At 37.7% G+C, this 14,829-nt stretch overlaps 1 protein-coding gene across 3 annotated transcripts in view; it reads left to right on the forward strand.

Annotated features, from left to right (window-relative positions):
• unc45b (unc-45 myosin chaperone B) overlaps positions 1-13,935 on the forward strand; it is a 61,642-nt gene extending 47,707 nt beyond the window's left edge. For all 3 annotated transcript variants that reach the window (XM_028805377.2, XM_051929666.1, XM_028805376.2), the window contains exons 16-20: positions 1,316-1,429; positions 4,108-4,223; positions 5,992-6,109; positions 10,736-10,891; positions 13,218-13,935. In XM_028805377.2, coding sequence (XP_028661210.1) covers positions 1,316-1,429; positions 4,108-4,223; positions 5,992-6,109; positions 10,736-10,891; positions 13,218-13,478 — 765 coding nt within the window. In that variant the 3' untranslated portion in view covers positions 13,479-13,935. The remainder of the gene's footprint in view (positions 1-1,315; positions 1,430-4,107; positions 4,224-5,991; positions 6,110-10,735; positions 10,892-13,217) is intronic.
• Positions 13,936-14,829: the final 894 nt, after the last annotated feature.

Consider the following 14,829-nt stretch of genomic DNA (forward strand, 5'->3'; position numbering starts at 1 on the left):
AAGAATAGTGTATGTAATCAAAAAAGTAACATAATCATAAATCAAAAAATCAGAAATGAACAAAGGAAACATAAAACATGAATTTGAATCCCAGCCAGGGAAGGAGACCCTGGCTGAGACGTGACAGTAGCCATTTGCATACACTGAGCCGGCACGGATCAGCAGAGAAATCTTCGAAGGGGCGATAATACCATGGTCCACGGGATTTATTGTAAAACTGTAGCGACCGATAAATTATCTGCATTTTTAGCATGATTACAGCATTCAAACTGTACATAACACAATTTACATGCATACAGGTAAGCATCACAGCAAGCACCACTGAAAGCAACTCCTCTATGTCCGCTGTGTTGGAATGTGGTTTTCTTCCATGAAAGGTGACCAATCAGGTAATAAGACATTGTAACGAGCAGGATCCAATCAGGGAAGGGCCACATAAAAGCACAGACCAATCAAAGTGTGATTTGAGTCTGTATTTTCAGAAATCTGCATTTTCACCTGTCCACACCACAATGCTGAGGCTGTGTTGTTAAAAGTATATAACTCTGGAGAGTGATTTCAAAAGTCACCATTTTTTGGGGAGTATGGAATAAAGGCAAAAACAACAATGTAGTGTGAACAGGTGAAGGCAGCCATGTTAACAATGGTATAACATGACAACAGTTAACTAGACCAGTGAAAGAGCATATTACGCGAAGAAAACTCACACACATATGCACAGCCAATTGTATAAAAAAATGTAAAATATTTGCAGTAGTTTGACTTACCCTTGCAGGTCATAATTTTTCACTCAAGAGCGACTTCAGTTTAATGTACCTGGTTTTTCTAATCTAATTTTTCATGTATAATACGTCCTGCTTAAGACATCAATATTTCTGTAGCGCTAGGGATGGCACGCGTTAATCAATTTCTAAGCAGTAATGACAATCAGGGGCTTATAATTTGTGAAATCTACAATAACTAGAATTGTTTCTAAGTGGGATAAGCAAAGTTTTTGTCACAACAAATACAACAGGTATTTCTTGACTTTGGAAAATTTTGTATGCAACAAAGAGATTCCCTTTAGAGTCATATATGTCATACATTTAAGGAACTAGGCATGTTTATTAATCCATAACTGTTGAATGCAGAAGCAACATAGACAGCATTTCTCTTTTTGATTCATAATCCTGTTAACTGCAGATGTGTGCTCCCCTCTAGGGCAGACTCTTCTTTGCTTGTGTTGTGTGCTCAGCCAGCATATACAAATGTTAAAAGAGTTTCTCTGCTGTAAACACAGACAGAAACTAAAGAGCTTTGTGTTTGTTTTATTCAGGCGCTGATTCCTTTGGCCCTGGAGGGCACAGAACTTGGCAAGGCAAAGGCATCTCATGCTCTGGCAAAGATTGCTGCATCTTCAAATCCTGAAACTGCCTTCCCTGGAGAGAGAGTAGGCAAACTCTAATCATTTATTGTGGTCCCAAAGAATGCACACATCTTTCCAAATTGTTTCTGTCAAGAAGTGGTTTGTTGTAAATTATTATAATAATGCAGGATGTTACTAATTGTTCATCAGATTATCAGTAGATAGTCCCTGTGCTATTTAATATCATGGGAGGGGTTCCTGTGCATTGAGTAACTGACATCTTTAAAAAATGTTACTAAGACAAATTTATTTTATATTAACAATTTATAAGTAAGGAGTCTTGGTGGCACAGTCATTAGCATGGCTGCCTCACAGATTCAGGTTTGAATTGCAACCTAGCCGCATACTCTGCTTGTGTTTGTGTGGCCTTTACCGGGAGTCTCTGGTTTCATTGCTCATGCTAAAGATAGCTTGATTTACCTGTTGTGTGTATTCTTGACTGCCATGCCGTCTGAGGTTATGTTCTCTCTTGAGCCTGGTCCATGAAAATGAATATTAATATGAAAGAAAGAGGATATTAAAATTATGAAATATAATAAGCATTGAGGAAACTGATTCCAGATAGTGAGAATTACAGCTTTGATCAAATTAGGATTATTAGAGGGGAACATCAAGGGTACTGTATATGAAGTGGCGGAAATGATCTGCAATATATGATCATATACATATATATTTAATCTGTTCATGGCAAGGTTTTAATTGAGTTAGTTCATTTTTTTAATTAGGGCTGCAGACTTTATCAATATAATAGATTAATAGTCTATTTTGAGTATTATTATATGGCTCCAATATTACTTCTTTTAGGAAGTTCATAATGGTAGTTTGATTTTTGTTCTACTTTGGTCACTGTAATATTGAAATATCCTAACATACTATTTGTAGCATCTCTCACGCAGAAACAGTATAAATATTTATTATTAGCATTTTTACTCAGCATACATTATGCACAACATTTCAATAGGTGTTGCAAAACATAAGAATTTAAAATCTGTTTAATCCACTGAGGTTTATGGGAGCCCAGGGTTTATCACAGCAACATCAGGCGCAATGCAGGAGCCAGCTCTGGAGGGTACAGCAGTCCATCATAGTGCCCACTTATGCACACACCTGCACCCACAATAACGCTGTTTCATTCGACTTAAATCGTTTAAATAGTTATGCCATAAAGTGAGGTGTCTAGCTTTAGAAAAGGAAACCAAAATGTAATTCCAGAGTGATGTACCTACATGATACCATCATTTGATTGGCAATGTTAATGGAGGTCATTTGCATGGAGGTGAGGGGAATCATTGGTAATCACTTGCCTCCAAATCAGGACAGAATGCAGTTCAATGCACAGTCACGCCATATACAAAACTGAGCGTTTCAAAGAGTAACTTCTACTCATGCGTGCAGTACGTTTATATCTCATATTAAAACATGGTGTTGCTATAATCTGCAGTGGCAGTTACACCTGAAATGAAAAGTAGAAGTAATGAGAACACTAAATGTAAGATAGATTGGATTCACAAAGAAGAAAAAAATTAATAACCACCAAATTGCAGCTGATAGATATGGAATATTAGTATATCTTTAAATCAAAGTACGGAGAAACATAAGTGCAAAAAGAAAATGATTGTTAAGATATTCTTTGGAGTTTTGTCCCTTTTTTTACCACACGTTTTCAAATGTTAATTACCTGTTTGGCTAGGATTTCATCTTTAAGTGCATTTCAGTTCTTTTTTGTATCACATGAAAGGCCCTTTTCTTCATCTTCAGATGTATGTGGTAATTTATAAAGGCACACTGCACTAAAAAGTCTGATAGCTAGTTATTAGGCATTAAATAATGATGATTGCTAGTTACCATAACTGAAAGTGTTAATGAATGAATCACATCCTCCTTATTGAAAGTGAGGTGAAGTTCATATAAATGAACTCTGGTGTTACACAGGGATGTGTGTTTTATCTTCTTAGCTTCTTGCGTAAAAGATACGTTGTGATTAAATTATGTAAATTGATGTCATATTCAATTTCTTCTTAAAGTCTTGTAATGGAGTTTCTTTCTTCAGAAATTAGGGAGGAAGATTGCTTTACAGATTAGTCACCTATTCACTGGACTGTCATGTTCAGTTCCACAAGCCCATTCAAGGCTCTATTGCCCACATTATGTCAAATCATACTACAGCAAATTCAGGTTGAGCACTTCAGAATGCATGCATCAGCTAGAAATGGAGCACATTTCAATGTGTAAAGGCTCACTGCCTCAGAAAATGAGCTTGTGTGTTCTTAGGAGCTCTCTGTTAATACCAGTAATTAATAGTAATAGATAATAATATTAATCTTCTTCATTCATAAACTAGTGTAACAGTAAAAATACACTTAAAAAGAACTGTATAATGTTGCCTCTCTATTAAGAACACGTGAGCATGTTATTTTCATAGTCAGCGTAGCCTTATAGAGACCCCCAGCTCACAAAATGATGCTAATATAAAAAGAAAACATTTAGTGAAAATAAAGTACACAAAGGAGAACAAAGTAAAACAGAAGGGCTGGCCCCCATGGTGTCAGATTCTATACACTCTAAGGATCATATTATTGTCACTTCTGTTAATCAGCTACCAGTTTAAGGACTAAAAAAATCCCATAAACCATAAGGAAATTTCTTTACAAAATTCAGGTCTAAAAATCTTTAATAACTGTATATATGTGTCTTTTCTCAAGATTTATGAAGTTGTGCGGCCTTTGGTTAGCCTTCTGAACACGGAGAAAGATGGTCTGCAAAACTACGAGGCACTTTTGTCACTAACAAATCTCTCAGGAATGAGCGAAAAACTCAGGTGAGTTATCAAAACGTGTCCTTGTTTGTGCACACGACACAAATCAGCTAAAAGAAAAATAAAATACAGCTTAAGGAGTGACTCATGGATGATAAATGCAGTACCTAGTGAATTGTTTATTATTCTTTAACAAACCAGAATTTACTGTAATTTTATAATTAAGCTTTAAAGTACATAATATGCACAAACTTCGGTTGAAAAAGAAAACGCTTAGCCTTTAAAAGAACCTTGAATGTAGAAATGTGAGCATTTTTAACTTACTGAATAATATAATGTTTGTACAGGGTGAGCCAAAAAGAAATACCAGGTGAGATCAGGCGAACATGAAGGCCACCCGACATCGCCATGCAGGGAAATCAGCTTCCCTGGAAACATCTCCCGCAAAACTTGCATGGATCTCCAGCTGTTGCTCCAACCTGTTGAAACCAGGCATCCACCACATCCATTTTTTCCAGTTGGGGCTGTGAAAAATTCTCTAGCACTTCAATATAACGTTCTGATGTGATGGTGATCATTGTTCCCCACTCCTCAAAAAAATAAGTGCCTACAATACCAAATTCTGCAACGGTGCACCAAACTGTAACATGCTCACTGTGCAGGGGGTCTCTGATGAAGTTCATGAGGGCTGGTTTCAGTCCAATAGCGAAAGTTTTGCTTATTTACTCAACCATTCAAATGGAAATGTGCCTCATTGCTGCACATGACAATGGCACCTTGATGAACAGTTTGCAGAATGTACGTGCACAACTCTCTACGGCTTTCCTAGTTTCCCTCAGTGAGTTCCTGCACTACCATCATTTTGTATGGATTGAAATTAAGGTCCTCATGCAAAATCCTCTTCAAAGATGTGTTGGAAATGCCTAAGGCAGAAGCATGTCTAGGAGACTGCAAAATTGATGCCCTTACAGCTTAGATGTTTTCAGGCATTTATATGGTCCAAGGATGACCTGGAGTGTTTCTGTTCAATGTTGTACCTGTCTGTCTAAATTTAGCCACCCAATGAAGAATTTTTTTCCCATTTGGGGTGCCACCATTAGGAGTAATGCTGAAGTGCGTTCAGAAGGCACTTTTTGTAGTGATGATGGATTTGTTGTTTTTGAAGAATGCTTTGACAGTGAAAGCATGGTGCACACCAGACCAAGGCATGTTACCAACTGAAAACTACAAGAGATTGCCTATCAAAGGACCCCCACCCCATCCCACTCGGCTGCCTCTACCTCGAGCAATGACCTTGAGAAATGTGGTACTTCATTTTGGCTCACCCTGTATAATAAGAGTTGTTAAAGTGTGACTTACAGGAGGATAAATTTTGCTGTATAGCAGAAGACAGAAGTCAGATTTGTGACCAAGAGCAATGGAAGAAAAACCTGCATGACACCACCAAAACACACGGAATCCACACGCATTTTCACCCATTATGCTAACCAGTGTGCGCTTGCTATAGTCATCTTAATATAATTCTCCAAGCAAATTCCAACTTATGTATATATATATATACAAAATTAAGTACTTTAAACACCTATAATAGCAAGTTTTAAGTTGTTTAATTTGTGGAATTGCACACTAGATGTGTTTAATACATTTAATATTGAATACATTTTTACCTGTTTTTATGTTGTATGTTGTGCTCCACTGAGTTGGGAGTATTGCCAGTAGGCTGCCACATACCTACCTAGTACAAATTGCCTTTTTATAGTTTTTTTTGGGAAAGCTGTAAGCTGTATTACTATAAAATCTTTTAATGTATGCCAAACATTTTAAATTATAGGAAGAAGATCATTAAAGAGAACGCACTGGTGGATATTGAGAATTACATGTTTGAGGAGCATGACCAGATACGGCAGGCAGCCACAGAGTGTATGTGCAATCTCACTGTTTGCAAAGAGGTCAGTATATGAATGGTGTTGCACGCAGCACCTGATGATTACAGATTAAAGTGCTATATGGCCACAGGGGCTTTGGTGGGCTGGGTTTCACATGACAGTTAAGTAATAATAAAAGTAGGTGATGTCTACAGTCCTAATTGATGATTTCCACTCAAAGATAGGACTGTTAATTGACAGCATATCATAACATGTCAATGTTACATGTATGAGACTTACATCACTAGTCTTCTTTCTGTCAAAGCCATACTCTAGAAAAAGAGAAGAACAGCCACAGGCTATCAGTCAGCTAATGAAAGCTGGAAAAAAGGTAATACCAAAGATTAGGCACATTAGCACAAGTAGTTTACTTCAGGTATAAAGACAATACCATTTTCAAACTTGCATATTCGACCAATTTAGACTCACAAAGACTGGAGACAGAATTGGGTGCAAGGCTAGAACCAACCCCATAGCATGGCCTACTGACAAACATACACAATACACACACACCACTGCACCCCTACTCTTAGAGATGCCAGATAACGTAATCTGCATCTTTTGTGGATGTGGGTGGAATATCAGACTAGCTGGAGGAACTCACATAGATAGACGAGACAAGGACAACTGGAACCCAGACACAGCAGTGATAAACACTCGGCTGCTGTGCCACTTGGGGATATGTCTCCTAATAAAAGGCAGTGTTATGAACTGTGTTCTGAGATTTTTCAGGTAAGACAGACATAGATTTTGAGGTAAGGTAGTTATACTCACTAATTATGGCACCAGGGAGTAGCAACATTTGCAGTCACTCATCAATTTACGGCCGACCGAGTTGAGGGGATTTGTATTTATGGCTGAGGGCCTTGGGAAAACAATATGGTAATAATGTTCTAGAAATTGACAAAACTAGCTGCAGTAATTAATCGTACATTTTTCTTAGCATTATTTCACAGGGTCCCATATTATAACTGACTCTTTTTGTGCCCTTTAAGGTTTGTTTTGATCAGTGCTGCTCCATGTGGCTATTTTTTATCTATTCAGCCTGTACTCCCTTCCTTACACCAGTGTTTCTCAACCTATGTGGTCCTGTACACCATTTTTGCCATTTTACATTCATTAAAGACCCACTAGCAGCTATTGCAAACCATCCCCTCACTTAAAAATAGGGAAACATATCATCCAGCGCTGCAGATTGCTTAGTGGACCCACCGCTACCCACTCAAGAACCAACAACAGTAACTATGGTTGCCACCCATTGGTTGAGAAACACTGGCTTAGGTGACCCAGTGTGACCCCCGTGACCTACCAGTGGCTCCATCCAGTAGTTGAGAAACAGATAGACCTAATGTGCAGCCACTGAGACATCAAGATCAGTTTGAACGATTCTGTACCAGCAGTTAAAATATGCCTACCAGTGACCTCCACAAGACCCATAGAGTTGAAATTTTAATGGTCTGCATACTTTGTGACTGACATATGGCCAAACTGATATAGGGAGGTGTAAATCAACACATGACTGTACTCTGTAAATACAGGTAGGACCATAATAACCCTTTATGCCAATACTATATGCCTTGTTGTTTTCCTTTTGCAATTAAGTCATACAATGCAGACACAGTTATGTGGTGAGACCTATAAGTCCTCTATATGAGATGTCTCAAAAATTTCTGAACATCTAGTGGGTGGGATTGAGTTGCAGAAACTTAATGAGACCTGGGTTTTAATCCCAGTCTGTTCGTTGTCTGTGTGGAGTAGATATATCTTCCCTGGAATCTTGTGGTTTCCTCCTGTAACCTAAAGATGTGCATGATGGTTGTAAATTGGTCCTGGGCTAATGTGCAAGTGTCAGTATGGCCTGCGATTGCTTGGCATCCCATTGAGGACTTCCTTGGAATAGGCAAATTAATGAGTAAAGGTACTACATACTTGAGTGGGGCAGGCAGAAGACAGTAGTCATTTGTCTGTCCTACTCTTTTCTTTTTTTGTGAGATTTGGCCTTATTTAATTTATATATGACTTTTAGTACAAAACAAGTAACCAGTGGCAGATAGCTCACCATTCTTCATTCTTTTTTGCAGTTTGGCTTTAAGAGTAACAAAAAAGAAGAATGGCAATGCTACCACACTGATGGGATGATGGGTGCTCACTGTGTGTCACTAACTTATAAGACCCCCACCCCTTCAGGAATACTGTTTCAATTAGCATCTCCATTTTCAGTTGAAAATTGTCAATAGGGTAATGTAGACCCCTGTAAGCCTTCTCTGTGCATCCAAAAATCTCCCTGATAGATGTTCATGTGTACATATAGTACCTTAGTGGTGCCAACATGCAACATGTCCTGTACTTATTGTGGCAGTTGTTAGTGTACTGCAGCCTATACAAAGGATTAGGAACAAACTGAAAAAACATAAAAAACCTTAAAATTGTTAAAAAAAATGGTATCCATCCAAACTGAGTATTTTGGAGACAAGGTCAGTTGTCAAGATGGATACCAACAGGACTATATGAACATTCAATGTAAATCCAATATGGCTGTGTCATATGTCTTTTTGTAAAACTAAATGACTTTCCCAGAAAAAGTTTTAGCATGAGGTAAAGATTATTGTTTAAAGGCATTAAGCAGATTCATATTAAGATATGGGCGGCACGGTGGCGCAGTGGGTAGCGCTGCTGCCTCGCAGTTGGGAGACCTGGGGACCTGGGTTCACTTCCCGGGTCCTCCCTGCGTGGAGTTTGCATGTTCTCCCCGTGTCTGCGTGGGTTTCCTCCGGGCGCTCCGGTTTCCTCCCACAGTCCAAAGACATGCAGGTTAGGTGGATTGGCAATTCTAAATTGGCCCTAGTGTGTGCTTGGTGTGTGGGTGTGTTTGTGTGTGTCCTGCGGTTGGTTGGCACCCTGCCCAGGATTGGTTCCTGCCTTGTGCCCTGTGTTGGCTGGGATTGGCTCCAGCAGGCCCCCGTGACCCTGTGTTCGGATTCAGCGGGTTGGACAATGGATGGATGGATGGATATTAAGATATAAGGTTGGTTTGGTACATGGAGACATGAACATACAACTGCTTGTGTCCCTAGGATCAGCAAACTTATAACATCTAAACTTCCAGGGCCAAAATTCTAGAGACTTTCTTACATATTTTATTGTTCTTGATTTAATTCTTTAAGAAGAAGCCTGTCCTTTATATTACAGTAAGCAAAGTGCATATAAGCTTGTAATGTGAAGCTTGCTTTAAAATAAGATGGCTGTCATAACATCACACTCCACGTCATTGAGCTGGAAACAATGTGGCATTCTAGCCAATAATGTTTGGAACAGATAAAGGCTGAAAGTGTCTTTAAATAACCACAAACGAGCAAAAATAAACTATACAATGATAATTTCATAATACCGGTAATAGCTTTTTAAAAAATGACAATGAGAGTGTGTAATTAATCCACATTTCATCCAAATCATGATGGCCTGTTCATTTTTTCAGCTGTTTAAAAAAACATCACAACAAGAAATTATTTTTTTTTTTTTATATGTTTACTGACCTTGTGCAGTTTGTAATGATGACCAAGAAATGTTTTTTATGTCATGTTTTTATTCACAATGGAGATAACAATGTTTTAGATAGAATAGGAGCCAATGCATTTTTGGCTAAAATATTGTAGCGACCCCCCATACTAGGTTTGGAAAGTGGTTGCAAGAAACAGTTTATTCAAAAATAGCAAATGCAAAGCAACTATGAAGGAAATTATTCAGGAACTATTTACTCCTAACTATAAACCACTTGTTGTTATGGCCATGAGAAATGCCCTACACCTTCCGTTTCCCTACTCAGAACTTTCTCTCTCACACCTGGCTTCCATTTCACTACAATTCCCCTCACCTTCCACCTTCTCTTGCTGAAGTCAAATCCTTCAGGCATCCTTCCGCCCTTCTTTTTATCTCACCCGTTCAAGGGACTATCACTTTTCTTAAACCCAGTGTCAGTGTGACAGACAGTCCACCATGCTGCTCTTCACCTCCCTTGCCAGATACAAAAGTTTCTCAGCCGCAAACCTACCTCCCAGCTTGGATACTACAATATTGTTAAATAAATACAGAAACTACGGAAAAATAAAAGTAGTCCAGTGTTACTCACCATAGACTTGTTTTCTATCAGAACTGTTGTTATCTCCATTCTGTATGAAAATGTTACGTTAAAAACTTTTCTTAGCCATCACTACAAACCTTGAGGGAAGTACCATATAAAAAAATATTATTTTTGGGTGTAGTTCTCCTTTAAGAAATTTGGGCTTCAGAGAAGAGTAGCAAAATGGAAGCTGTTAGAACAAAGTCCCTATCAGATCTCAAGTTCAGTTTACTGGGAAGGCACATGAGAGACTCTGAGACAGGGGAAACATTTTTCTTTGAAAAAATTAAGAGGTGGGGGCATAACTATGTTAAAGGTTGTCCTGCCTGAATTCTGAATTTCACAATGGGGTGGACTTATTTTAAAGGAAATGGCACTTTAAATAGCTTAAGTTACATTAGCTGTGTTGCATATATTTATTGAAAAATGATTTTACGAACAATGTACCTTAAAAATCTACAAGGGCATTGGGGGAGGGAGAGCTAAGGAAGAAAATGATATCTGAATGATGGTGATGGGAACACATTTTACAGGTGCAAGAAAGGTTCGTGGCCGAGGGCAACGATCGCCTCAAACTCCTGGTTTTGTTATGTGGAGAAGACGACTTTAAACTTCAGAGAGCAGCAGCAGGGGCCCTGGCAATGCTAACGGCTGCACAAAAGACGTTATGTACTAAGGTTACGGAAGTGGTAAGTACATCTTGAACCTTCCCACTAAAACCAAGTGGCTGTAAAACTTTCATATCCTTATGCTGCAATTCAAACTTGCAATGGTCATTGTGTTTTCAAGTGTGAAGCGACACCAGCTGATTTAGGTATTTCACTTTGCCAGTTCAGCCCTCATCACTCTTATAAAAATCTGAAAATACCTGTGCTTGATTTGTAAAATGCTATGGATGAATTTATTAGCTAAACAAATGAATATAAATTTATGCAATATTGAGTAGCTATGAGATATAACAAAGAAAACATCTGATGTAGCACATATCTGTGATGTTTAGTTTACCAACATGTATCATACACATACACACACACACAAAATATAGTGTAAGGCTTGCTCATCAACACACCAAGTGTTTTAGGGTTACCTTTGTTTAACATTACACCTAGTGCACACGATGTTCTGCTAAACCACTGAGTTCTAAAGCAGTAACAGAGAAACAAAAAAGCAAACAGTATGAAATGTAAAACCCTAAAAGTCTGAGCCAACAAAAAAATGAGGACTTTATTGGTATTGTAAAGAATTTACTTTGTTCACTTTTCTCTATTTGGACAGAAATGAGCACCTGTCTACAATCATCTATCTCTTACTGAGTAAACAAGTAAATTAAAATGTTGTGGGACTTCAAAAATAAATCAAAAGCCAAAGACACATAGCAACACAGAGAACAGAGAGCCCATATTTTGTGCTGAAAATTAGACTTTGCCTTAAAAGGAAAGGCAACCAGGAGATGAAGGAAAATACAAAAGAGTTGTCAAAAAAAGCAGGTGATAAGTTAGTAACCAGGAAAACAACAATCAAGAAAAACAAAATGTAATTGTTGAACAAAACTCAAACAAATGAAAGCAAGGTTCAAAAATCTGCTAAACAAAGTTATAAAATAAATGCAGTTAGAAGTCATTCAGCGTTATCCTAATACTTGGACACTGTGTTTATCACACCACCATGTTTATTAGTGTGTGGTGATGATGTCACACATGTCATTGATCATGTGATTGGTGTTTATTACCTTGACAGTAAAATAAAATGGTGGTGCCGAAGGAATAGGAAAACAAAATGGTGACTAAAGTTTTCAAAAACAAAAAATAAACAAAAATCAAATCAAAACTGGGAATTCTTGACTGTTATAATTTGCCTGGGTCACATGACTGTACAGCGCACCATTGTGGTGTTTTGTGAATTTTGAGACCTGCAACCCTTTTTGAGATTTTGGAGAGCTAGGAGCACAGTACCAGATAGGCAATCATCAACAACTTTTGATTTTAATGATTCTTCATTCATTTAATGCCCCCAATATAAAGTTATGACCCTTTTGGAGAAATCATATGATCAAACCAATTCTGACTGATTCAAATTACTACTCTGGACAAAGTCTACCTAAAGTCTTATTTCCTGCTAAGCTTAAGTGTATTATTTACACCGTATATGGATATAGCCATTATCAGAGAGTATGCTGTGCTTGTTGTGAACTATTAAAAACAGGACCCTTAATTGTAACTTAGTTCTTTAGTTATACAATTCAAAATTAATCTTCGGTGTGGAATTTACATCTTTTTTATTCATTTTGGGAATCGGTTTACACTGAAGCTATGTTTTCAACCACCAAAAGTGTATTGATTCGAAAGTAATTTTAGAAGAATGTACATTTGAAAACAGTGGATCTAGTATAGCAGTGTGAATAAGGAAAATAGAGCTTTTTAAAAATACTGACATGTAATTCTCATGTGATCAGGCACCAACTTCACTTTTTAGAACATTAGAAAAATTGTGACAGGAATGGGCTATTCAGCCCAATAAGCTCATCTATGCTATATAGTACATCTAGATTATCCAAAAAAAATACCAAGTCGAGATTTGAAGGACCCTAATGTTCTACACATCAACAATGAAATAGTAGCTCTTCTCTGCATTTTTTATGTGCATTCATGTTTGGTTACAGGAGTTAAAAACCACTGTTTTTGAAGTTCAGTCCCTATCTGGCACACCTTGTGGAATCTCTAAGTTGGGGGAAGAGATTCTTGATCAGAGCTGTAGTTCATTAAATGTTGTAAATAACATAAAAAATTGTAAGCGCTTCAGCAAAGCTCTTTCAAAAACTGAGAAATGAGGCATCTAATTATCAACAAGTTCAATGGGAGGCAGTAGTCTAGTTCTGTAGTTGAATAGTCCTGATGAATAATTGTGTTCCACAAAAAAAAATTCGTCATTGTGTTCAAGCAGATTTTTCAACAGTTGAACACTCTGTATTCCAATGATGATTCTGTGGTATTTTAAAATTTTTTGATATCATTACAGACTACACAATGGCTAGAGATTCTTCAGAGACTTTGTCTTCATGAAAAGCCAGAGGTCCAGCATCGAGGTTTTGTGATTGTTTTCAACATGATCAACGCAGACAAAGAGCTGGCCAGAAAGTTAATTGAAAGCGAGATGTTGGAGATTCTTACTGTCCTTGCTAAACTGGAGGATGACCCTCATAAACAGGAGGCGATTGATGTTGCCCGCAGCTGCCTCGGCAAGGCCATGGACTGTGGACTGATCAAGCCTGCCTCGTAAGCCAACAGGATCAAAGCAGCAGAGTGGTTGTTTATAACAAGCTAAGGCTGTCTCTACAGATCATATTTTATCAATTAATAGGGCAGACCCCCATGTCACTGTATTTCACAAGTTTAGACTCTGTCATCTAATGAAAATATTGTGAGAGACACAAGTAGGCGATGTTCCTGCTGGTACTGAAAAACATGTTGATTGCTAGGTCATGGCGAAAACTAAAGTTAAGCAGAGTTTTTTTTAATGTTCTTGAAAACTGAGGTTTTTTTGCTTTTATTTATTTTTCAAATATTTTAAATCTAACGTCATTACAGTATTACAGTAATGACACACAAATTTACCAAAGTGAAGCTGCAGAAACCAATTTAGTCTGGTGGGCTTCACTTTCTTTTGTTTGTTATCATTTGTTCTAGGCAGTGTTGTGGAGCAGTGTTTTATAATAATAATACAAACTTTTATGGAATTGATGGTGGTTTTTTTAAGTATTTTAGGAGTAACTTATTTAAATAAACTAAAAGTGTAACACAGAGACCTATGTAATTCAGAGGTAACTAGTGTGTGGTTCCACTGCATGTAGTCAAAGAATCAAATCTCCATTTTGCCCACTGTCATGTTTTCCAGAAGCATGACAGGAAAAGATCATTTAGTTCAATACTTTAGTGCTACAAGCAAACTACTGTACACAACAGTCACGACTGCTTTTCTAACGTCTTCGATGACCATCACCACAAACTGCTTTATTCAATAAACAAGGGTGTAATACAAAGCCACCCATAAGCTTCCATAGCAATAAAGAAAATTAACAAGAGACATTAAATAAAATCTAAAATGAAAAGTCCACTCACAGCCTCAAAACCTGATGGTGTGTATGTGAAAGACAGACATCTGACCTGTCACAGGCTGGTGTTTATGTGGCTCACATGAGCCTGGGGTCGGTCAAAACTGTCAAAACTTTCACACAAACTACTGTATGACCTTATTTAAAATCACCATTAAACTTCACAAAAAAAATGCTCCAATAATATATATTTTATAGAGTGTTTCCAAAGTCGATGGATACAAAATGTGGCATAGTCAGAGTTTTATCAAATTAAAGAATAGAAAATATGAAACATGAAACAGACTAGGTCACAGAGGAGAAGCCTGATGGAAATAGGAGACATAATGAAATCTGTAATAGTGAAAATCCAAATTGAAATAAAGCTGTACATGTTTTGAGGAGAAAAAAATAAAAATTACAAGGTGACCTGTTTGTCTGTTGCAGGCTGTGAATGTGGCCTACAGGGCATTCTCAATTTCTTCGTGCACATATCCATCTTTTCTTCAGCTTATTAAGCCACCCATCTACACCTCTCTC

Source organism: Erpetoichthys calabaricus, chromosome 7 (genome assembly GCF_900747795.2).
Source record: "Erpetoichthys calabaricus chromosome 7, fErpCal1.3, whole genome shotgun sequence".
Classification (NCBI taxonomy): domain Eukaryota; kingdom Metazoa; phylum Chordata; class Cladistia; order Polypteriformes; family Polypteridae; genus Erpetoichthys; species Erpetoichthys calabaricus.